Source organism: Corvus hawaiiensis, chromosome 6, assembly GCF_020740725.1.
Source record: "Corvus hawaiiensis isolate bCorHaw1 chromosome 6, bCorHaw1.pri.cur, whole genome shotgun sequence".
NCBI classification, from domain to species: domain Eukaryota; kingdom Metazoa; phylum Chordata; class Aves; order Passeriformes; family Corvidae; genus Corvus; species Corvus hawaiiensis.
The window spans coordinates 57,153,319-57,178,987 of NC_063218.1; the positions used below are offsets into that span (position 1 = coordinate 57,153,319).

General features: G+C 37.4%; 1 protein-coding gene across 1 annotated transcript in view; it reads right to left on the reverse strand.

The window, feature by feature from the left end:
- Positions 1 to 25,669, reverse strand: part of QSER1 (glutamine and serine rich 1) — a 44,329-nt gene that overhangs the window by 8,939 nt on the left and 9,721 nt on the right. Inside the window, exons 2-10 of the mRNA XM_048307309.1 lie at positions 18,846 to 18,955; positions 17,470 to 17,634; positions 10,469 to 14,167; positions 7,313 to 7,608; positions 6,145 to 6,261; positions 5,391 to 5,524; positions 3,855 to 4,066; positions 2,161 to 2,298; positions 722 to 819 (exon numbers count right to left, since the gene is read on the reverse strand). Of these exons, the coding sequence (XP_048163266.1) occupies positions 722 to 819; positions 2,161 to 2,298; positions 3,855 to 4,066; positions 5,391 to 5,524; positions 6,145 to 6,261; positions 7,313 to 7,608; positions 10,469 to 14,167; positions 17,470 to 17,634; positions 18,846 to 18,955 (4,969 nt within the window). The remainder of the gene's footprint in view (positions 1 to 721; positions 820 to 2,160; positions 2,299 to 3,854; positions 4,067 to 5,390; positions 5,525 to 6,144; positions 6,262 to 7,312; positions 7,609 to 10,468; positions 14,168 to 17,469; positions 17,635 to 18,845; positions 18,956 to 25,669) is intronic.

The window sequence follows — 25,669 nt, forward strand, 5'->3', positions numbered from 1 at the left end:
TTCTAACCTAAATGACTCCATGAGTGAAAATAACCTTCCTGCACTTGCAAACTCTGCATTGTTGCTTGGAGGGTGGGTGGGAACAGTAGGAAGCACAGTGATTATCCTCCTGTTTACCTTCTCTCTACTGAGATGGTACGGCTTCTCTCTTCCCTGTCCACATCCAGACCTGTTTTTTTATTACCACGTCAAAGCTGCTGTAATATGGGCTTGTTATCCACACTTTTCTCAACTTTCCATGCTGAAGATACATGAAAGAGCACACACATGAGTTGTTCTTGCATCCCTCTGTCCTGGTTTTAAACTCCTCTGATCATGTTCTCTACTTCAAAGAGGTTCAGACATCTGCTCCACAGCATAGCTATTTCATGTAAAAGTTTATTTTTAGGCAATACAAACATTTAACCAAAGCTCTAGAAGGACAGGAAACAGACTTTCTTTTGGCAAACTTGAAAAGCTTAAAGGAAAAAAAATGCTTGAGAATGAACCAGAAAGCATGGGGAGCAAAACTAGAACTCTACCTTTGCAGTATAAACTCCTCCATCACAAAATGTTCTCCAAATGCCACATACAAGCACTAAATTTATAGCATCTCTTTCAAACCCATATTCACTTCTGTTACAAATGTGCCTTCTGGGTTCTAAGCTGTGCCTGCATGGTTCGCATTCAGTGATTTACTTAAAACACCACTTTTAAAAGCCTAGAATTTGAAAGAGAATACCTTGAAAGCATGATCCAAGCGCAATTTGGAAAGCAGCCTTTTCCTATTGTCATTCAGCATACCATCAATTTTTCTCATGTGAGGCAAAAGTAGCTCATCTAAAAGACACATTAAAAACCCACAGCAGTTGATTATTAAGACACACAATCATGAGATTCATATTCAATCTATACTTTAACCCATTAATATACAATGTGGAAAGTAAAAAATAAAGCAATTGGCACATAATCTAATTTCAAATGTGAGAGAATAATCTTTTTTTTTTTTTTTTTTTTTGATCGGCTCACTAAGCTGGTCTAGGTAGTACGAAGTTTAATTGCTGACTACAATCCTGCTCCTTCTCTGACTTTCTTTTCCTGCAAGGAAAAATTAAGATGGAGCAATACAGAGCATAAATTTTAGAGACAATTTTACACCATTTCCTAGATAATCCTCTTCTGTGCAATACAACTGGCAGTTTTATGAAGACAAGTATGTGGTTTTGACATTTGTTATTCCATTTTACAAGAAATGGTCCTGCTGGCATTTATTAAAAAAAAAAATGAGGAAAGTGCTTACTGATAAAAGTTATCTGATAAACCACTGTGAATTTCACAATATACAGCTGAACACAGGCATGTGGCCAGGAATGAAAATTTACAGCTCAGTATGAAGCCTTTTATTTATAAAGTCAATTACTTTGGTTTTAAGTGGGACTACTGACATAATGCATGGGTCTGAAATCTTGAGGTAAGTGTGCACTAATGCACACTCAGAACAAATCAGGAGAGGCAGGAGAGAAGTGTTAAAAAAAAATCTTTTCTAGCCTCAGGCAATCAGAAAATAGTACAAAACAACAGCTTACAACGAAATAATACATAAAATGATTTCTCTTTTGGAACCTTTATCTTGGTACATGAGTGTTTTACTAAATTTTGAGAAATAGGAGTTTCGACTTTTACCCTGGAGTTTACTAGGGTAAACAAATCCAAATACTTTGTCTACAAAAAAAAAAGTGTTAATATAATTTTCTTTGATCTGGATTTTAAGATTTCAGAGTTTAAAAAGCAGAATTCTTAATAGTAGGAGGAATCATAACTACTTACAGTTATAAGCCTATTTCTTCATGAGAAAGCAAACACACTTGAAACTGTAATTTTAAATAAATGTTTGCTAAGGTTTGAAGTATAGTAACTGTAGGAACAAAGAGCTCTATTCTGACATTCACAGCAAAATTCTAATGCAGCAAAGCAGATAAAACAATATTTCCAAATTACTTTGATTATTCAAAGAGAATGCAAAAATATATATATACACAAATAACACATGTAGATTATTCCAATGAGGTTATGTAACTAGAATTTTGTTAGGTTTGCGGGGTTTTATTTAAAAACCACTTGCTTTTCTGATTAATAACCTTAAAATCTAGTAAGAACACACAAATGTTAAACATACTATACCATTGCTCTTTTCCAAGGCTTGCATTGTGTCTGGATCCAAGGCAATGCTAACAAGCAACTCCATGTAGCTCTTGAAAGTCTCTTTCATAGCTCTTGTATTCAAAAAGCGAGTAACAAGTGGAGCTGGAGGTATAACCTCTGAAAAGTAAACAGGATAGAAGGATTTTTTCCTTCAATATCCTACAAATTTGTGTTTTTCAAAATGGAAGGTTTCTCTCTTAAAACACAAGTGACCCCTACTGGTACCCCAAGAGATTAAAACTCAATGCAGTCAATTGCAATAAACTACTCACATGTCAAAAACAGAGGCAGACACCAAATATAATACAAATGGTTCAACTTTTTAAACTAGATATAGTTAAAAATTTACATTCTATTTTAAGGAATTTAAACATTTTTCTATTTTTGTAGATGAAAGTTTAGAGAAAAAAGATAATTAATAACTTCAGTCAAGCAAAGCACCCCAAGTGTAGTTGCAAGTACCTCCCAAAATTGCAAAATTTGAAGTCATCCAACAGGAAAAAGCATTTCAGAGTACTACTGTCACTTAGGAGCCTGCATACAACTGAAGTCAATTACACCTAATTTTTCAACCCACCAAAAAAAGGCAAAAGAAAATTTTATCAGTGAAGCAATGTAGGCACATATTTGTGCTTACTCTGAGGAAGCTGTTATTTTTTCATAGACAGCAATTTTAACATGCACATGGAGTAGTCATCAGTACTAGTAAGCATTCTGGAGCTTTTTATAGCTCCATGTCTGACACCAGGGTTTTGCAGTGATTCAGCCAGCAAGGCTGTTAAACTTCCTCAAGGATGACTGTAATCACCAGGTTACTTGAGGCCTTAAATATGGAGTGTTACTCAGGCAAGTTTGCTTGAAAAATATTTTAAAGGTGCTGTCTTCACAGAGGCAGTGTTCCAGTACACCAATGATAGTTTATCCATATTTAAAAGTCACCAGGATGCTTTAGAAATGCAGCAATAATGAAGTATGAGTAATATACAGCTTTGCTTCAAACATACAGGAAATAAACAAAAAGAACCCTGCAAAATGCACTGTAAATCTGCTACCACATGTAACCCCTATAAACACTGTAAACTTCAGAAATCCCTTTCTCTTCTGGAGAATTCCTGCAAACATTGAATCTCGATGTTCTATGAATGTCTTAACAGCAGATCTGCTCAGCAGGCTACATTTGAACAGCTGCCGTTCAGACAAGCAATGAAGCAGCCAAAAAGTCGACTGCTTTTTCTCCTTGGATTTTGAAAAAACAACAGCAGCATCTGAATTATGCCCACATCTCCATGCAGGCAAAGATTACAGGAATGTTATTTTAGACATGACAAGCAGTTGCAATGGAAAACTAATGAAGAATCTCATTCTTTAGATGTATTCAAAAATCAAATCGGCTTCTCCTCCTACAATTGTACCTGTCACAGACAGCAAGTAGTAAAACATGTATTTATGTAGATAAACTACATTGGAAATAACTTCAATTGTACACCTTTGCCTATACACCAACAGAAAGTAAAAAGTTTTAAGAAACTCATTTTGCATGGCACTTTCAGATTTCATATTTTCTTTCTGAGGCTTGTACAGAAAAACATGCAAGATCAAACAATGTAACTTTATAATACTCTTCTCATTTGAGTTCAAATGGGCCTAGGTGCCAGCAATGGTATCTCACTCACCATCTTCTTCACTCTGGGCCTCAGGTGAAGAATCAGACTGGGAAGATGAAAATTCTTCTTTCCACTTTTTCCTTTTCTTTGGTGGTGGTTCAGCCTTTACCTTTGGCTGTTTAGCTTTGGGTTTCACAGAAGAGACTTTTGTTGCCGTTGGTTTTGGTGTTGGTGGATCAGGGGGTTTGATGTTGCTATTACTAGGTTTGCAATGAATAGTCCTGCAATATGATGGAAGAGAATTTTTATGGAAGTAATTACCAGACAAGTTTTGGCAGTAATAGAACACCTGTAATCTTATTTAACCAGAATATACTCCCCACTGATTATATAAACTTACTTCACTGTCACCTGTAACTGGGAATTAGATCATGCACACTACACATACTACTATATTTTTGATATAATACTTGGCCAGACAACTCCTCTTCTTTCTCTTCCCACCACTCAAATCAGGGAAACAAACAGGAATATTGATATCAGAAATACAAAGTTCTATACTTTTGGGCTAATAATGCACTACAGTTTTGAGAGCAAGGCAGCAAATACAATCCTGGGAAGTGCTAGAGAAGAGTTCTGTCAAGATGGGAAAGCAGTGGTATGCACAGCAGAAACACTGTAAGTATCTTCTGGAACACTGAGAGTAATTCTAGACATCTGTCAGAAATGAAGATTTCAAACCAGAATAGATGGAGACAACAGACAGTAGAAGGATGAGAGGAACGGAAAGTCTGCCCCAAACAAGGAAGCTGAAAGACCTTGCTTAATGAAGCTCAGTGAAACACAGACAGAAGTGGGATCTGACTGATTTCTCCATAAATACAACATGCAGTACAAACTGAAAGAAAAGCCAAAAGCAGTGTTGAGAGAACAGCATATGCATAACAAGCTAATCATAATCATGTTTTGTTAAAAGAGGAGGTTGCTTCAGAGCACTGGAAGAACAGGTGCTGGGACAGTCTTGCATAGCCCAAGAATAAAGGAGCATCAAAATCCTAGGTACTTTTAAGTAGATCAGGATTATTTCATAATGTTGATTCTCTGAAGGCACTGCTTTCTTTGAGAGCAAACTAGACTTAAAACTCCAGTGTTTTCCTGAATGAAGAGCACTGTAATGAGCATCTGTTTTTACATTAACTTTCCAGGATTGAGAAGAAAGCATGGTACTTGTAGTATACTGGGACAAAATGGTCATTAAAGCAATCCAGAAAAAACTACCTAACTAGCAAAGTCCACAGGATACGAGAAAACAATACACAAAAAATTAAAATCACTACTCTAGCAGGCTTGTATGGCAAAGAATGACACAGAAATAGCATGTAGAGCCCTAACACCTCCAAAATAACTGATTATGGAACAGAATAGAGTAGGGAAGACAAGGCAGTAATTGATATTTAATTTCTTAAAGCAAACCAGACAGTTCTCAGTTTCCATATTAAAGCACAATTAACATACTTTAAAGTTGTAACTCCTGTTTATTTCAATAGGTCTGTTCTTAATATGAAAACAATATAGCAGAATGGAAAATAAATTGAAATAAAATACCTTGCTGACTGGACAGGCTTGATTCGTGGTTTTTTTGAACATACTCTGACATATTCCTTTTTGTTTGCATTTTCAACAAACTTCACATACACTCGTTTGTATTTTGTTTTTGCATCCCCAAAGTACCCAAGATACTGAAAGAAAAAAACCAAAACCAAACCATGAGTGTTTCTGTAAAGCAAAATTTGTCAGTTTAACAAGTAAAAATTCCAATACTGGAGAAAAAAGTCAGTTTAACCCCCCCATGTTTACATACTAAGATAAGCCTCTCTATACCATTTATAATTTAAGAAAAATTCTCCATCAGATTTCCAGATAATAATTAAAACTGAAGACAATAAGATAAGAGGAGTTACTTTGGGCCTCTTTTTCTCCGTTTGTTTTATTCTCCACATGTGTTATCCCAAAAGCATTATCTGCCTGGCAAAAGGCTGCCTGTTAAAAATTGTATCCTCTCTATATCACTCCTACTGCAGAAAGCAGCTGGTTCACAAGCCTGTTTCCACTGACTTTATTCTGGTTAGGAGAATAACTTGTTCCTTTATGCAGCCGAAAGGATACCAAAGAACCCGCGGTGGAAAGCAAAAAAATCAGTCCATGGATGTATTTAGGGAGAGTTTGAGCTGGAGGGTTTTCCCCCCCTCTAGGATGCTTGCTAAGAATGTATGCCAGAATCACATCCTATTTAGTTTCCTAGACTTCCATTAAGGAAACCATCTCCCATGAGGCTTCCCAAGGAATTTTTAAGACTCACACTGTTAGTAGCAGCAAACTCTCTGTGTCCGTCACGCACTTCAGGAACAAACTTTTGCAATAAAGCCTTCTGTACTTTCCAGATAGCTGGAGGCTCTTTTCCTGTCTGCAAAGCAACCTGGAAGAACATAAGATTATTTGCTAAAAACAGTGCTTATTTTTCTTCCAGAAATGTGTTTCTGCATCACATTTTTTGAGGAAGTTAACCAAGGATAAAATTTAAATAAGTAATTTAGAATTCCAAAACCACAGTTATTAAGTTCTGCTTGCATCAAGGCAAGTTTTATAATGATCAGCTTTAATGAGAATTCTCTATAGATCCTACAAACAAACTACTAACTCAAATAAACCCTTTTTGGAAAATGTAGTCAAATAATGATTACTTTTTCATGACTCTTCAACTAACAAACTTAAAATTCAAAATATCTCCTAATATACCTTAATCCATCTTATAAGTGACAAGGGAATATTTCAAACTGCTAACACTTGTCTTATGTGACAAAGCTACATTAATTAATTTAAAACTGCAGCTTAAGAGAATGAACACATAGACAAGTAATCAAAAATATTAGAAATATTCTAACAGTAAGAATGTTGCTGGCTATGATAGCCACAAAAGTAAAGGTAAACATTCAGAAGAATTAAAATGGTGAAGCAACAACACCAAACCAAAACGAAATATCAAAGACAACAAGGAAATTCACATAAACTCATGTGAAGAGTTGTACTGATTGCTTATGGAAGACATTTCTTGTTGAAATACCAAGCAGAACTTAGAAAAAACCAGAAGCCAATTCCATTCAAGTTCTTTTGCAAGCTACACTTGAAAGTCTACTCCTATCTTTAAAAAAAAAAAAAGCAGTCAACTGCCTGTGAAAAATTTATGCTTTTTAATATTAAAATAGGTAATTCCAAGTTCTAACAGAGGTTACCAGCACACAGATTTACTTTATTATGTGTGTAGCATAAAATGGGTCATGTACATTCAAAACATGTTTGTAATCTGCACTAGAAAGACACCTTTAAGGCATTTTGGCAGCAATCAGGAAATATTAGAATAGAAAGGGAAAACTAATCTGCAGCCTTTCCTCTTCTGGTAGTTTCTTGAGGCTGAATTCATATGCAGGGATTTTGTGATGTGTTTCCCCCCCAGCAAATATTCAGATTACCTTTAGTGTCTCTATATCTTCAATCTTCACTACAAATTCATCACGTTCTCTGTACATTCCCTCTCCTTCACTGTCCATATTCTCCTCATCAGTACATCCTTCTATTGCAACAGTCTCCTGTATTTTTGCCAATTGTTCTGAAGTCACAGCATCCTGTTGAGCTACTTTTAAGGGGTCAGCTGGATTCATTTTCTCCTGCATGTTGCCTACAGCAGTTGTTGTCTGTGGAGATTCCTGCTTTATTACAGCAGTGGTGGTGGTGGCAGCAGCAGTAACAACTGTCACTTTTTCAGTTTCTGAAGAAAAAAATCCAAATTTTAATTAAACAAATTATCAAGGATTAGCAATGTAATATGGAACTAGATTTTTCTTCTTTTCTGTTACAATTTATATTAAAAGCAACTATTCTAGGAAAAACACCTGTTCTAGGAGTTAAAATAGAAGCAGTATCTTGACCACAACTAAATCTTAAACACAACCGAAATACTGTAGCTAATATACCTCTGTTTGTATTAAACTGCTGCCTCTGTTAGCATCTGGAATTAACAAAGCTGAATGCTTCAGAAAACAATTTGATAGTTACAGACATGATCACCAGGTAATACTGTTGTACTTTGTGACAATAAACAAATACAACAGTAAAGGTTACAGCACTGAATCTTGTTATCTGCTGCTAAGTCTTTTTAAATTGGATTACAGAAAGAGAATACACATGAAATATGAAAAGATTTTCTGTGTGACTTTTGGATACTTATCATTTATATCTTGTGATAATGTAACTGGAAGTTCCAGATTAAAACTTTGGCAATAGCCTAAGGACTTTTAATATTAACAGAGGTGAGCAATGAGAACTGATGATACAAAACAAAGAAGGGAAAAGAACATTCTTTTCCTCCTCTAGTCCAAAGAGCCAAAGAAAAGTCCCACCTTTCAAAATTATTCTTTCCCACCTGAAAAAAATTAGAATCCTTTTTAGATATTACTTTATAGTCTTGTACACATATTAGATTTAACACTGATTTGCTGATCTAAAAGAAATCAAGTTATAGTAACTATAACACAATTGATTATATCACTTAGGAAACTTAAGATAACCACTTTACAGTTTTGCTATAATCATTGCTAATGGTTGACTTTTTCACTTGAAAAATTGTAAAAAAGATAACGTAGCATATTTTAACAAAAGTGACTCCAAACAAATGATTTAAATGTCAAATTAATGTGTCAATACAAAAGCTGTATACCAAATAAGTGAGAATTCATTAAATCCATTCGGTAAAATTGTTAATTTGAAATGTGAAATATATTCTTCCAGATACTTCACCTCACATTATTGCAAATATGTTCTCTTTCTTCAGTGAGAGCTCTGACAGCTTTAATTAGACACACTATTAGTTGCTTAGGTATATTTACATATTTGTCAGAACAGCAGATAAAGGTACATGTACTACTTAATACTATCAACAAAAGATATGTTTTAGCATTTGTCTGTCTATACTTATTTGAAAAAACAGACAGAAGAGGGAATTACTAGAAAACCTGCAAAACACCATTGAGAAAGAAAGAAATATGTCATTACTAAGCATCTTGTACAATGCACAGTCTTGTGTTGTCACAAAATAGGAAGGTGAATTCAAGAAATTGGTGATATAAATATTACATCCTTATGGATAATAAAGAAGATACAATAACATTGTAAAATAAATCACTGCAAATAAAACACTAATGGAAATGCCCACCCAACAAAAAACCCATTTGAAATATTTCTTTGGACATTGTACACAGAAATGGCTTATTAAAATTAACAAGCTTCAACAAGAGGCTCACACCATGGCACTGTCCAGATTTCAGCTTTCTGGGACAAAAAACAGTCACTGCTTTCTTGCTTGAAATATACATTCAACTGAAAGACACAGAAGGAACTTCATCCTCTGTGCAGCCTTTTGAAATGCATGAACTTAACATAATTACATAGAAATATCCATGGAAAAAACCCCAGAATAGTAATTAAGATGAAGTATTGTTCAGCATATCACATATTCTGCAATATTTTTCCAGTATCTTAGGTGCAATTATTACAATTTAATTTTTCTATGTATTTTTCAGCAAATCATGTCACACCTAGAGAAAAAAAAAATCTCAATCTCTCCTTTAATCTAAAAAGGGAAACCATTATTTCATTCTCTCTTGTTTAGAATCAGCTCACAGGTCATGGGTTCTGAATCCTGAGAAGAGTTAAAGAAAGGTTTCATTTTCTCCCTGTGATGATTTTGGAAGACAATGGTATTTCTCTGGAATTAGTACAGTTATGTGATTGGATGGATAGTTTCTAATTGCTTACCAGAGGGGGGAAAAAATCTTTACTGAAGAGACCTGTCTAGGCAAAAATGTTCTGTATTCTGAAAATACTTCAAAACAAGGCAGCATCAGTTAAAAGCTCTGAACATGGATGTACAGCATGGATGTAACACAACTGAAACTGAAAAGTGTGTGAAAAACGAATTATTACTGTGATCAGTGGTTGCTGCCCCTCCCTGCCCAAACCAATCTTTCCCAGATTTTGTTCTTTTGCTGGCAACCTATCAACACACATGGAGCTACAACACCCCTGATCGATATGGCTCAAATGGCTCCCACCTTGGACCAGCCCAGCCAAACCAGTGCAGTTTACAAGTGCAAAAGTTGGTTCATACACATATTCAGTACAACTTCATCATCACAGAAAATGTATGTTTACCTAGCAAGAACTCATCACCTGCTGATGGCAATTATTAATATATTCTCTTGCTAGGATTTTTTTAAAATAGGTTGAGAACCTCTGACATGATGTTTTGTTGAGGTTCCCAGATGAAAATCATATTTAGTATTCTAAACCAGAATCGAAGAGAACACACACATTATTCCAACTCCAAACTAAAATAACTTTTTGGCATTAGTCCTACTTAAGTAGCATGAAAAAGTTTATTTACATATTTTCTAATTGTGGAAAACACTAGTTTAGTCCATAGTCAATACACTTTTTTAAGAAAACTCTTAATTGTGGCCAAAACCAAACCAAATCAAAACCTTTACCTGAAGACGTAAAATTATTCTTTTTTTTTCCCCATCAGCAACAAAAATCTCATTCAACATATACACTTGCAGTAACCATTTTACCTGATTTGATCCTTTTGTCAGATGTATCATCCAGGGCTGACAATGCAGTAGAGATGCTCTTTTGAAGATCATGGTTACCACCCACAGAATCATCTTCATCAGAAGAAAATGAAGGCAACGTTTCTAAATTTTTCTTCAGTTCTTCATCAGCTTTTTTGGTTGGACTTTCTCCACTCACCTCAGCAGCCACAGGTGTTGCTGCTGCTGGCTGAGGCTTTGCAGAGGGCTGCAGGCAAGGGGCACGAACTATTTGTGTGACTGGTCTCCTAGTCCTATTTGGCATTCGTACAGCTGGAGTGGAAAACTGTTGCCTAGGCCCAGACTTGAGAAAGTCTAAAAAAGATGCAATAAATCCTGTTTTGACTTCAGGCTGTTTTTCTTCAACTTCTTTAATTTTTTGCCTCATTCTCTCCTGATGTTGGTAAGTATCATAACAACTTTCAGAAACAGGAGAAGAGTATGTGAAACACGAATCACTTCCTCTTGAGTTCTGACGTTTACACTGTCCGCTTCTTTTTACCTGTTTCTGAATTGCACTGTCATCTTCTGCAGCATTTTTGTTTTGGCTTTTTCCTTTGCTTTTTTTCTTCTGAAGGTTCCCTTGAGTTAAATCTTGGCATTCTTCTTCAGTTCTATTAATGGCTCCATCTGCACTTTGGGGCACAGAGAGCGGCTGCAATGGAACCTTCGCCTGGTTACCTGCTGCTGTACCATCATCACCACCCATATTAAAATCATTCTCTGAAGCAGCACTTTCCTCACTTAGGCTCCTACCACTTGAAACAAACTCTGTGTCTCTTGTATTCAGTGTACCATCAACAGAAGCATCATTATCTTCTTCAGATTCGTGACTGATGCTGGATTGTTTCTTAACTCGAACAGCCTCCTGCTCTTCTTGACCAGGACCAAGGGTGGGAGAGGTCATTCTTGCTGGTACACTTTGATCAGAAGTTTCAACGTGCTGTTGATCCAAGTTCACAGTTTTTGTCTGTATTGTTGACACTGGGGTAAGATTTAGAGTAATTTGGCCTCCATTGAGAGAAATATTATTTCTGCTTGCTGGCTTTCCAACTACAGTAGGTGAGGCACTGAAAACAGAAGACACATGTCTGGAATCCAATGATCGGAACTGTGTTTTAGACTCCTCACTGTTTTCAACAGCTTGGATTTCCTCTTCATTAGAAGCTGATTTGGCAAAGTCAGATGGTGTCACTCCACAGGCTGCTGCTGTTGCTGCTAAGATGTCATCCACATTGGATAATATATTCCTCTCGTCACTGAGAAGTATAGATTCTGGGAAGCATATTGAACTAAGAGAAACAAACTGATTTTTTGAATCATGTTGATTTGTCTGAGTAAAATGATCTTTTGCTGTCAAATGCTGCTGTAGTGGTTTTGAAGACTCAGAAATGTCCATTTTCATTACTTCTGAATTCTGACTATGAAGCTGTTGCTGAGAATGACCCCCATTACTTTGAACAATGTGACCATCCATCTGAAGGAATGGATGTGTCACCTGCTGAGGACTCTGTATTCTTTGCACTTGAGGTGATGCCTTTGCTTGTCCTAAACCCGACTGCAGGATTGACTGGTGAAGAATCTGCAAGTCACAGGTTGATTCCAGCAGTACCTGTGCACTGGGCAAACACAGCTGATGACCATGTCTTAAAGCATGAGGCTGAACCTGTGGTGGTGTGCTAATGACTTGGCCCTGCTGCTCTTGAGCTTTACTTTCATGTACCTTATGCATAAGAGAATGCTGTTGGTTTAGTTCCTTAGCACTCACAGTTACCTGTGTTGCTCGCATTAAATTAGCTGTCTTTTTGATATCATGGCTTAGGCTGGTGATATGGCCAATGTGTTGGGAAAGCTGTTCCACAGAACTGACCATTCTTTCATCTTTTTTTGTTCCTTGAAGAGTAAGTCCAACAACTTGATCTTCAAGACGAGAGTTGCTTCTGATTACACTTTGAGAGTATCTGTCATTTGCTTTTGAGACCCTATAGGATGCATCCTGAGCACTGATCTCCTCCTCAGTTAGGCTTTGAGTGGAAGATTCAAGAGTAGCTTGCTGTTGCAATGCCTGCATATCCTGCATTGATAATTCCTCCTCCTGTTTTGATGAGGCATATAAGTTAGAGTCAGACTTCCTTTTAACATAGGACTTTGTCTCTGAGGAAGGTCTATTGTTCTGCAGCGTCTGGGAATGAGCTGGGGATGCAAAAGGAGACTGGACAGATGGCAAAAACTTTTGAGACTGCGGAGAGGAGGATTCTTGTGACTGAGAGTTCTGAGAAGAATGTAAAGAAATATAGCTTTGATTAGGACTAGTGGCTGGAAGAGTTTGTACCCGAGGAGAGGCATTAAAGGAAAGAGAAGGCGACGTTAATGTTAAAGACTGCCCTGAAGAATAGCTTTCTGAAGGACTAACAGCTGCTAAAACTTGTGATTGAGATGAAAAATTAACTTGGGACTGGGTAACTGGAGATAAACCCTGAGAGTGACTAGAAGAGTAGCTCTGAGCTTGGCTGACTGAAGAAAGTTCCCTCATTTGCCCAGAGTAGTTCTCATTTGGAACTGAGGTCAATACCTGTTCCTCTGAGGAGTAACTTAGAGTCTGACTGTCAGAAGTAATAGCTTGTGATTGCCCAGAAAAAGTCAATGTTTTATACAGTGAGGGCAGCTTCTCAACCTTGCTGGATGAGAAATCCTGTGAGTGACTGACAGGTGGCACATTCTCAGCCTGGCATGAAACATAGTTTTGGGATTGACTGACCGACAAGAGGCTGGGGAGCTGTGCTGTGGAATAGATCTGTGCTTGGCCTGTAATGACAGAACTCTGGTTTTGTGCAGTTTTGGCATAGCTTTGTGTCTGCACAGTGGGAGCTACACTTTGAGGCTTGGGGGTCTTTGTTGACCTCGGAGGCTGCTTCATGGAACAGTTTTTCACTTTTGCTGTGGAAGCAGACGGAAAACCAGGTGATGGAATTGCAGATGTGTATGACTGAGCAAGTTCTACTGTGACTTGAGAAGTCTTCTGCTGTGGTCCTCCATTGCTCACCTGAGTAACATCTCCAACTGGACTGCAGGATAATGCCGAGTGCCTAGATGTATCCTGAAAGTTAACTCCACTTGTACTTGTTAAATAGCTGTGTAAGGAATGCTGTGAAACAGCCAGTTGAGGCTGGACAGACTGAGTACTCGAAGGCCGCTGGTGGTGTTTAATAACACTACATTCTCGCTGAAGTGCTCTATCCATGGAAGCAGTGGAACCAGTGAAGACAGATGTGCTGTAGGCCTGAGACACCTGCTGAGCTCCTCCAAGGGTCGAAGGCAACAAACTAAACTGAGGTTGCAAAAGATGGGGTGCAGATTCTTGAGCAGAACGATATGTTGATGACTGAGGAGGTACACTGGTACTCAGAACAGAGCTGCCCAGGCGCTCAAATGTCAAAGCAGTTGGAACAGTGCCTTGCGATGTTTTAATCTGTAACAAAGGATCGTGGGCAGTTAAGAGACCGTTCGAAGTAGCACTGAAAGTAGCATCTTGAAGAGTAAGAGAAGGGGTAGTAGCAAAGTTTCTGCTGCTGAAGGTGTTGGGATGCTGATACGCTGATAAAGCGGAGGTTGGTGGAAATGTTCCAGAGGTTGGCAAAGCTCCAGTAACAAACAGTTCTGTGGTTGTCGAGGAATGCATACCTGGAAAAACAAAAACAAAACAAGAAGGAAAAAGAAGCATAAAGGAGCTTTACAAGTTACAGCACTCTGCATTTCTATAAGTCATTTAACTGCAAGCTCTTACAGCATCTACAAATATAACGTTCTTTAAAATCACCACCCTTTTAAAAAACCCAAACATACATAGGGAGGCACTCATTGTAGGTAATTTTCAAAATGGAAGTGCAGGGTTTTTTAACAATGCCAAACTCTATACCTGCAGTGAATTGCCAAGGGAAAAACTCATATCCTTAATATGCAAATTGTTGATAAAAAAATTGTACAAGATTAATTCTGCTTTGAAATTGAAGGCCTCTTTATCAGTTTTTATTTCAGTTTAAAAAGAAGGTCAGAATAAGCTGATCAAAAGCCCTGGCCACCTTCAATAAACAGTAAAAAGGCAAAATTACACCTTAGAAGTTGTAATACACACATAGTTTAAGAAACAATTCCATCTCCTGGATTTACCCTTGCCAATAATTTTATAACTCACTTTATGGGAAACATTTCAGAGCATACAGTGAAATAGCTAATGGTCTATGCACTCTGCAATTAATTTTCTTAAAGGAGGGGTTTGATTTTCAGTACAAGCAGTAAATATGATTTGTATGCTTTTTGAAGTGAGAGTCCAAAATATCCACTGACAGCAATTATCTGCACGGTGCAATAGCAACTATCCAACTGAAAAGTATATTACTTGTTTGCATCCAGCCATTGGTATGACATCCTGGCTTAAACAAGATTTCTTAACAGAATACAACATTCTCCAGCTGAAATAAGAGCGTGAAATTCCCTTGGCAAGCTTTGAGGCTTAGAGCAGTGATCCATATCATTCAGTGCTTTTCACCCTGTAACTTGCAGGCACTGGTGAAGTTTGTGTACTTTTTCCAAAGTCTACCAAGAAAAGTGAAGAAGGCAAGCTTATTCCCAGAGAGGCTTAAAATTCTTGTAAAGGAATCAGTTTCCACTGGGAAATTTACCAGGGTATGTAAATCAGAAAAAATTAAATATCAGTGGAATGATTTGACCTTTGTCAGTTCTTCCTGCACATTTAAAACAGTTTTTAGCTTTGCATCATTTAAGAATAAATGAAAACTCTCAGTAAATAAAGCTTGTTTTGAAACATATACTTCAGTTAAAAAAATATTTCATTTTACAATGCAGTTAAGTCTTCCTAAGCTGATTGCAACTTAATCATACAATTGCTTTTGAAGTTTCAGGTGAAGCTGAGAAATAAATTCTTTGTTTCTCCCTTCCAGTCCAAGACAAACTGATATGAAGAGATGTGATAGTGAAGGAATGCCAAGGTATTTTTCCTTAGTCAACAATAAGGTCTTTCTGAGTAAGAAAGCATAAACAGTGTTTCAAAGCACTTTTCCCCCCTATTCTAAAAGCTGCAACATTTTGTACAATCGGGTTCTCTTTTACTGATCCTGACCGCTAACACAAAGGTAGGGCCATCCAGAGGCATCAAAGAAGGGGAAGAATTTAAACCCGTTTTAACTGCAGATGTTCATTTCTCATCTAACCTGTATTTTTCCTTTCTCTTCCATAAATCAAAACCCTTCCAACTACATCCATCTCACTTCTTAAACCAGACAAGAGCCAGTCATAGGAGCACTAGCATGGAAGAACTGCTGGGCTTTATATTTTAATATTTGTTCAGGAGAAAACAAAAGGTATGGCAAAGGTACTAAGCTGCATGAACAGACAGACCCTCACTACCCTAAGAAATCAGAACACTGATAACACGACCCGCAGATCAAAGGAACACTTGGAAGGACAAATATAACAAACACAATGTTCTTCTTTTTCCCCCAAAATCAGCAGTTGCAGAGTTTAGAGAAAATCCCAAAGTAAGAAACCCTTCTGAAAAAAGTCACCTTGCAGAGTGAAGAGCTCTTGCTTTCCCTCATCAAAAAAGTTCATAGAAGACAAAGCTCTCAAAAGACACTTGGGAGATCGAGGGTTACAGAAAAGCAGCAGAAGTATTAAAGGACAACAAAAAGCTCAGAGAACTGGTAATATTGAAAAATGGGCTTACTGATGAGTTCTTAGTAATGAGTACTGAGAAGTCTCTCAATCACTGGTACCAACATCAAACCCGACCCACAGCATCTCTCCCCATTCTTCACAATTCACTGTTAGGCAGGCTGCAATGGAGAAAATGCTAGGACGAAGAGAAAAAAAGATTTCTTCCCAGCTGACATTCTGATGTGAGGATGGGTCATCATAACTCTAAACTCATAACTGATTTATATTAAGATTGTCTGCCAGATTAACAGTGTGCATCTTCATGCCTGCTCCCACATATCTGCTTTTGTCAATGGTGAGTTAAAAGCCACAGTCTCTATTCTTAACTTTTTGAGTTGCTCTTCACAGAATGCAGCTGCACATTACCCTCAACAGAACAAGTGCAAACTGTCAACAAAATGGCATGTGTTCCACTTGTGCTACCTTGTGCCTCCTCCCCAAATCAGAACAGCAATCATACAGCTGCACTAAGACACAGATCAGCCTGCTGATACAGAGGAAAACCATCCGACCAAAGGAAAAAAGCCACTCAAACATTTTCTGTCAGATCAGTGACTAGATCCTGCACTGCACAGCTGCACAATCACTCCATAAGATTAACCAGAACTTGAAGCTACCCACAGATGCAGTAGCAACACTTATCTTGGTGTGACTGTCTACAGCGAGCTCAAAATCTGCAGTTTCCTGCTCTGCACAGAAGGGTTGACAGATGGGGGAGGTTTATGGAAGGCAGTCAGTCTGCCAGAAGAGATGGCACATTTGTTTAGTTGTAAATTAGATCCCTTATTTCTATGTGACATGCACCTCAGACCTTCTTTTGGAGAACACCTTGCTCATTACTTCCGTGTACAAAGGGGCCAAAGCTACCCATAGACTTTTAGTACTAATATCACAGAAGAACTATGACAGGGAACAGAGTTTGAAAGATTTGCTAGGATGCGCAGGTAGTGTGCCTGAACAGGCTTATAGTGCTAGTGAGACTAATTCCAAACAGAGCTGGGAGAATAAATTTGACTCATTAGACAAAATAACATCCTATGCATATAAATTCCTTCTAAACAACCAGAACTTCTGCTCATATAAATCTTATGCTAACATAATTTCATTGATTTTGATATTTTTAAATGTTGAGATGTAAAAGAGGTAGGAAACATGCAGCCTTTTCAGTTAGTCAGAATATTTTTGTTTCAAATCCTCCCAAATATTCAATATAACAATGACAAAATTTTATTTCAAGGGAAAATTTTCACCTGTCTGCCAGGAAGGAGCCCTGAATTGTGGTAAAAGGGTAGATCCTGAAGAGACTGCCTGAGCAGTACGAGACTCAATAGCAGAGAGGAAATTCATAACTGAAGAAGTTTCCTTAGTGTTACCTCCAGCACTGTGCATACTGGTATCAAATATTCCTGAAAGACCTAGATGATAGTGAAGGGAAATGAAACAAAACAGATAATTCAGATGAACTTCAAAGAAGCAAAATCAAGTAAAAAGGATATATGTTCATAACTCACTATAAAACCCCCACCCTACAAAACATTAGCATTGTTAAAGTACATTGTTTTTTCTGTGTTTAACTGTTACGCAGTGTTACAACTGCATAGAGTGTACACTATACATTTAAAAACCTATTATTAAATGTATGTCAAATATGATGCTTCAAACAATATTTAGGTACACCAGTAAAATTCTTCCTTCATCTGAAGATTCACTGTTCTATTTCACTTGGTTAAACATTCACAATTCCTCCTGAAATGCGTTCAACTTTTCTACATCCACTTTCTCCCCTTTTGGGCAGCTTATGGAAGTTTGGACACATCTATAGGACTGGCACATGAAAAGGGGTTTTGGTTGCATTCCCTGTTTCAACAAACACCTTTATGTGTTTCCCATTGTCCAGACCTTTCAATAGCAGGAGGCTCAATGGGAAGCACTGGTGAGATCCAGAGCTGTGAGTAACTGACTGCAGTTCTGACCCTCCATCACCCTGATCAAGGACCTGGCCAGACGACTACAGACTCCAGTCAGGACATGAGCTCAAACACCTTTCTTTGGAAACTGGGTTGCAAAGTGAGCATGAAAAGGTCAAGCCCCGTCTTCTCCTGACATGGAGACAGGATATCATCAGGAGCAAAGATGGACCCCACTGCTACATTTTAAATGAATTTTAACTTTTCCCCAGCCCCGCCTCAGTGTGCACATGGAAGTGCCAGCAGCAGCGTGTTTCAGCTCGCATCAGTTTTGCTGTTTGCTTTAGTCTGGAGGAGCTGGCAGCAATTCTGCCACTGGCTCGGAGGCACACAACGTTTGGCCCTTATGCATAGGCCAAATCCTGAAAAGTTGTATTTTAAAGAATAAGTGCAGCTTTTTCAAAAAACAAGATACCCAGCATAACCTGCCTGTATATTTTCCTTTCTACTTAACAACATTTTGCATTTTGATAAAAGCTAACAACTGTTAACTTTCTACTACACACTCAGCTTTTCTAATACCAGTTGCCACCACTTATATGACAAACTTCCTTTGATTATAAAATTTATTAACTTTAATCTAAATGACATAACAGTTGTCTGGTTTTTTTCTTCCTCTGTAGCTATTTAAGCAGTATTCTCATGATATGGACAGTTACCAGCAGGATGTTGCGTAGTTGAGTATCCAGGAAGCTGATGAGAAGCTGTGTATGTCTGTCTGTGAAGGTCTGTTTCTGAATGTGATGAATGTCCTCCTCCATAGCTTAAGCTAAGGAAGAAATTAAACATTATTAACAAAATATACAGCTAGAGAAACAAAGAACAATTATGAAACTCCAATCACAAGCCAAAAAGTTACAGAAATACTGCAAAACTCAAGCCCAAGATCAGACAGATGTAGTTCTGCTAGGATATTGCAAAAAAATGTTAATCAGATAAAAAAAGTACTATGAAACCTAAAAATCCAAAGGGTGGAGGACAACCTTACAAAAATCAAAGCTGATCACAGAAAAGTTTATAAAGGACTAGGTCAGAAAGACAGAGTTCAACTGTAAGAAACACTTACTGGACACTTTTTGTAATGATTTACTGATGTAAAGTCTGCAAAGCAGATAACTATGAACACATGCCCACTTTAACATTTCCATTTTTAATTCCATTAAAACTTACAGGACCTCATTTAATTCAAAAGCTGGAATGACCAGGATGCTGTGGGAGCAATGGTTTTCAAAAAGATTTTGGTACTTTCGGTACAATTTAATAAAATTGACAGTGAAAGCACTACCAAGTGACAAATCCATCTTCAGACCTCCTAGCATTAAATGTAAGTTAATGATTCACAGCTTATATTTAACATTTTTAAGTGAGTCACCTAAATTAACATTAGGTTTCAATCATGTTTTCAATCAGGCTTAATGGAAGCAAACTGAAAATACACATTGTCTGGGTCTGTGCAAAACCAATAATGTAGAAAATAAATAAATGCAATCTAAACATCAAGCAACCTTAGGAACCTGCCAAAAGCCCTAATGATTTCCAAAAGCAGAAAACAGAGGGGGAAGCAAAACAAATCCCCAAACTTTCAAACTTCCACAGACTCGTCTCTGCATAGCAGAAAAAAAATGAAGGGCAGTATGACCAAGTAACCATTTATCTTCTTCTTTTCTTGCTTTTGGACATTAAGTTTATAGGTAGCTGCTACTTACTCCAGTGCACATGTGAGACTGCTTTAAGTTCAAAATCCAAGTGTAAACAAACGCCAAAACAACCCAAACAACGAAACCCACAGCCCACCCTGCTGCCTGCTGTAAGGGAGACTTCCCTTATCTTCCATCCCCTGGGATGAGGGGGCAGTCACTCTGCATAAGGCAAAAATTGAACTCTCGGTGCCAGGAATCATGACATCATGGGAAACTTTTATAGAAGACACCAAATAACATAAAAATTGGCAACTTGGCTGGATTTGCTTCATTTTCATTAAGATGATGAGAGGAGCCAGACAAGTGTCTTAGAGCATTGTGACCTGCACACATCATGAACCAGTAAGAGCCTGTCTGTGCAGCACTTTCCTGCCTGAGATGCACTACCAGGGGATGTATTTTCCACTTCAGCAATGCTCTATGGTCAGCATGCCAGGCTAAAGCACAAGCCTAAAGAATGAACCAAAATACTTTGAAAAAACAAAGAAAGTCAGCTACTGCTTTTCTCAGTTGTGCTCATTGTCTAGCACTTTAACACCTTTCACAGCAATAATTGCAATTTAGAGAATTGCCAAACCTAAATTCAGAGTCAGCAGTTCCCTGTGCTTATACTGTAGGGACAGATCTTTGTGCAGTTCAACACTATGCATCAGCAACTGATTTCTATTATATGCTGACTGAAATCTAACTATTTGCGTCACTGCTATGGACAACTGACAGACATGATTGCATGACATTACAGGTTATTTATTTATTTACAGCATGAAACATTTTCTATTATTTCCAGACCAAAAAAAAAAAAAAAAAAAAAATTGCAACAGTGTTCTGCACATAAATTATGCAAGTAATAAAGCCAATAGAAATGCAAGTATTTTCACAAGAAAACTTTTAAAGTTAAGGTAGTTTGGGGTTTTTGAACAAATTTCCATAGCTCAGAAAAAAAACCCAAAAAACATAGAACTTCAGAGACATGAAGCTTTCTTCAGGTATTTTTAATAAATAAAAAAGCATTACATGAGAAAATAAGTTTCTAAACTGAAGCATGGCAGCGCACGCATTGTTGGCAAGAATTATCTTCACTGACACAAATGCTGAGCTTATGAATACTTTCCTACAACAGCAATAGGTTGTGTTTAGGTTTTCTTGCAAGTTTACTTACAGCATTTACCTATAAAAACGGATGTGGTGCTGACTTCTCTTTCATACATGTTTTAAAGGCAAACTCTGAAGTCCTCCAGCAGCACAGCTTCCTTTTCCAATTCTGTATTTTCAGGCTGAGAGGCACTCTGGTGGTGTTCTAGGCAACTGGGCGTACACTTTACAGCACAAGCCCTTCCAGATGAGGTGAGACCCCCAAAACCAGTACAGCATATCAAGCAACATTGCCCTGTTCCTTCTTTTAACTTGTAAAAGCAAAAGGTCATGAGCAAAAAGTAGATAAACTTTAATTAACCACCTGAAAATTTTGGAAATTAAAAAAATTGTTGTGAGGGGGCCTTTTGTGTTTGGGGTTTTTTTTCCATTTGGGGTTTGTAAATTATTATTTATTTGTTTTATTTTAAATTTCTATTTATTCTGGTTGTTCAGTGAAGATTGTGATTCATTTCCCCCCCTCTTCACGCCTCTACAATAAACACCTTTTTTTGTACAAGGGCAGGTACAGTACACACAAATACCACACGACAGCCTAACACACAAGCCTGCAGACCAGAGGCAGAATGCTCTGGAAGATAAAAGTAACTTGTAAAACAAACTTGGACAAAGACTGTGTAACAAGGAGGGCGCTAGAATTAGCACTGGGATACAAAATAACCTCTAGACTACAGCACTCAGAAACACTGTTAATTACTAGAACCCCAAAATTCTAGTAATGATGGGCATCTTAAGAACCCTCAAAGTATACGATGGTGCTTTTTTTTTTAATACAAACTCCCAGCTCATAGTTAATGCAACCGCAACCTCAAAAATGAATCTGTCTTTCAATAAAAAACACTGCATTTATTTGAACAGTTAATTGTTTATTGTATAATTACTGGTTGCTGGAATGTAGATTCTTATCTCAAAGAGCCTTGCATATATGCCTTCAGTTTACACAAGCTTATCCTAAACAAGCACAGCAATCTGAGAGATTACTGCCTTAGGGTTTCTTTTTATAAAATTTAACTTTTAAACAGATGAACTTACACAGCATGTAATTCACATATCAAAAACACATCCAGCATGGCAAATAATACCCTTATGGCTACCAAGCTCTTTGTGCTCTTGTTTAGAAGTTTGCCACAATTTTGCGAGTTCTTACTTGAACTGAAATGTCAGGTAAGTGAGACATTAACATTACTTGGTACTTTGTTATGCACTGTTCCAGAAGCACTTGGCCCTTATCACTGATTACCACAGTGATTTCCCACTTCCACTGTCATCGTGAACTGCACAATGGAGTGATTACTGCTAGGAAATAATATTAATTTGACACACAGATTTGGAAAATAATTCCCCCAGAAGTATTTTTCATTGAAAATATGCATTTAATTTTAGTGTAATATTTAAGAGATATCCTGTAAAGAATTACCATTATTTGTCATTGCTGTAATAATGCAATCAAAAAATATGTATGACAATGGAAGTGAAATGACTCAAGTATTAATCTGATTTTTTTCACCTACATCACTTTTGCTAATAGAAGATTTTTACTTCTCCAGTAAAATTTCTGGAAGAAAACTGTACAGTCATTGCACTTCATTGTTACTAAAATACCTCAGCCTTGATTTACAACTCCTTTTTGCTAGCCCAGATTAACTCTGTCAGGAATTGACCCTTCACACATCTGTTTGCATTGGTATTCTCACAATCATTTATTTTCAAAGCATTCTTCAATCCAACAGTTTCATACAAGTTCAAGTCTCCATCTGCAAAAGGTTATTGAGTCCCGTTGCACTCACCACCCTCCTCACTTGCCAACATAATTATCAGGTTTATGCTTTACACAAGTGAGGGATGCATTTCGCAACTTCAAACTCAGATGGAAGTATCATTTTTACATAGAAACAAAATTTAGCTGCAATAAACACTGGACATACAAGTATTTTTATTTCTTTTATTTTCTTCAAATAACCTTGTTCTCTGAGGTATCCATACAGAATAAAACACAGAAATGGAAAAAAACCCCAGTTCACATAAGTGTCTTTGTTCCCTTTCCATGTAATGATACTCCTTTTAATATGTATTAAGTAAATTTTATCACCTTTCTACTTCATTTTCTAGGTAAATCTTCATTACAGCTTAGCAATTTTTAAGGTTTTTGATTGATTGATTGATTATTTTGCATTTGGTAGGTTTTTTGGGGCGGGGGGGGGGGGGGGGTTGTCTGGATTATTTTTAGTTTAGTAACAGCAGTCATTCAAGTATTAGGGAAACTCACAATGCTTACATGGAAAGCAGACCAGAACTCTTCAGGAGCAAAGGATACTTCTGGGTGCAATACCTCGTTCTTAGGCACTTGTAACTCCTGCCTCTCATATGAAGTAAAATTGCTACAGAAAACCCCACATTAAATCACAGAGCACTTTCAAAGCATTCAAATGGTGCAGGCTGTGCTCAAAGTGAAACTGGACACCTACACGACAAGTAGGTGCACAGGAAACTCCTGACTCCAGGAGATCCAAGAGGTGCTCCCACCACCCTGAGAAGGGAACTCAATGCCCCAGCACTGGGGTCTTGCACAGGCTGACAAGTCTGAGAACAAAACAACCAAGCCCAAAAAACAAAAGCCAACAACCCAGCGTGCATACAAGGCAACAGACCTGAGGCAGACCAGGAAATTTGATCTCATTTTTGTCTGCCTGTTCTGCCTTACTGAAAACAAGAGCTCCTGTGAGAAGATGACTCGGCACAGACCCCTTCTAATTAAATCACCACAAAGGAGATTAAAAAGAACAGTGATAGCCTCATACTGGCAAGAAAATACCTTTAAACCCACACTTTGCATTTTATCTTGAGATATATGTGAAATAGGGGAAATACCACTCAAGTTTCCCTCTCTATCCCAAAGCTCAGACACTTGGCAAAGGAGTCTCTCTCTCTCTCTCTCCAACCAGCTACTTAGTTGTGCTATAGCAAATTCTACTCAGAGACCAAAAGCAAAGCCATAAAACCAACAAATGCACTTCTAAATATTAAAAATGTCATTCTAAATATAAGGTACAGAAACTGACATGCAGCTTACATCGCTTTTTGTCCACTGTATTTGATTTTAGACATGTAACGTACAGTTCCAGGTTGGATTACCTGCTGACAAGTACATTGTTTGGATTGCTTTAATATGAGATACAATATTTATTATTTTGCTTAAATACTTATCTTTGTTAATTTGCCTTTACTCAAGCAACTCGTGGAGAAGGAATGGAAGAGTAGTACTTGAAAACATTACTCGAATTTAATACAGATGAATTGGAGGGTAAATGGCCCCTTTAGCTGCCCATTGTAACAGCAAGAGTTCCGTGTTTGCTACAATCAAACTAGAATATAATTCAGCAGCTAGGGGTTATCTGCAGCTCACAATAAAATTAAAATTTAAAAGCAATGTTAGAGGTAGATAACTTTAATCCAGAAATGGGTTTTGTCTTGTATTTTTAAAAAGCAATGACTCTAAGAAGCAGAGGAGGGAGTTGCCCAGGAAGAAAGTTGCTACTTAAATGAGTTCAATACCATTAGTAACACCAAGTCATTCCTGTCCAACACACTTCTGGAAGTTTAAAAGCACAGAAAGCCATTATAGACAACAGAAAACAGAAACAGAAAATGTTCCAAAAATTAATTCCAATGGAAAGCAAATGCCTTCTCAGCCCAGAAACCCATTTCAGTGCAAAATATTTTTTAAATGTATACAATATGTGATTTTTCACTTCTATTTCCCAACCACAGACATACTGGGGGGATGGGGAAGACATCGCAAGCACAAATTTGGGTTGAGGCCTGAAAATGTTGGCAGGTTCAAGAAAAATAGGAAACCAGCCTACTCCCTGCATCTAATTCCCTTGATCCTCTCATCAGATTATACAAGACAAGACAAACCCTAACATTATATTTGCACAAAAAGAAAGAACATTTAACAATCCAGTACAGTTGCAGCATCCATGAGACAAAACAACAAAAAAAAATTTGCTACTTGAAAAATAAAGTCCACCACTGAAAAATCAAAAGAAAATCATCTCTAAAATGAATACCTCAAGGTACATAACGCATTCTTTTAAGAACACCATACATCTTTAGCGTTTGCCTAGTCTGTTTTATAATTATAACAAGAAATAAATAGATATCAATATTTTCAAGTATTATTAGCTATCTAATAGTATTGTTCTTCAAGATAGAGAGGACTTTTGGAAGGATGGAATTCCAGTACTCACTTCCAGTAAGTCAGTAAACCACAGAAAAGAAGCATTTTATCGACAAACTCCACTGTTCGTTGGTGACAGCACATTCTCCCTTTAATGAAATTACACACTACGTATCCACCGTAGAATATATCCCATCCTAATAAACCAAAGGCAATCATCCTCCACTCTTTCATTAAAAATGAAGCTATAATGTTAATTTTCCCCTTCAATTCAAAGGCAGAGCCACCAAGAGCACGGCTGAGACCGCCACAATGTGGGCCAAGGATTGCCTGGAGGTACTTGCGAGAGGAAACACTCATTACTTCCTCGATTTCTAGGAGCAGAGATAAGGAGCTTCTAAGAATTAGATTTTGAGGTAGAAAATTACATGCAGGGAACTGCCTCAATAAG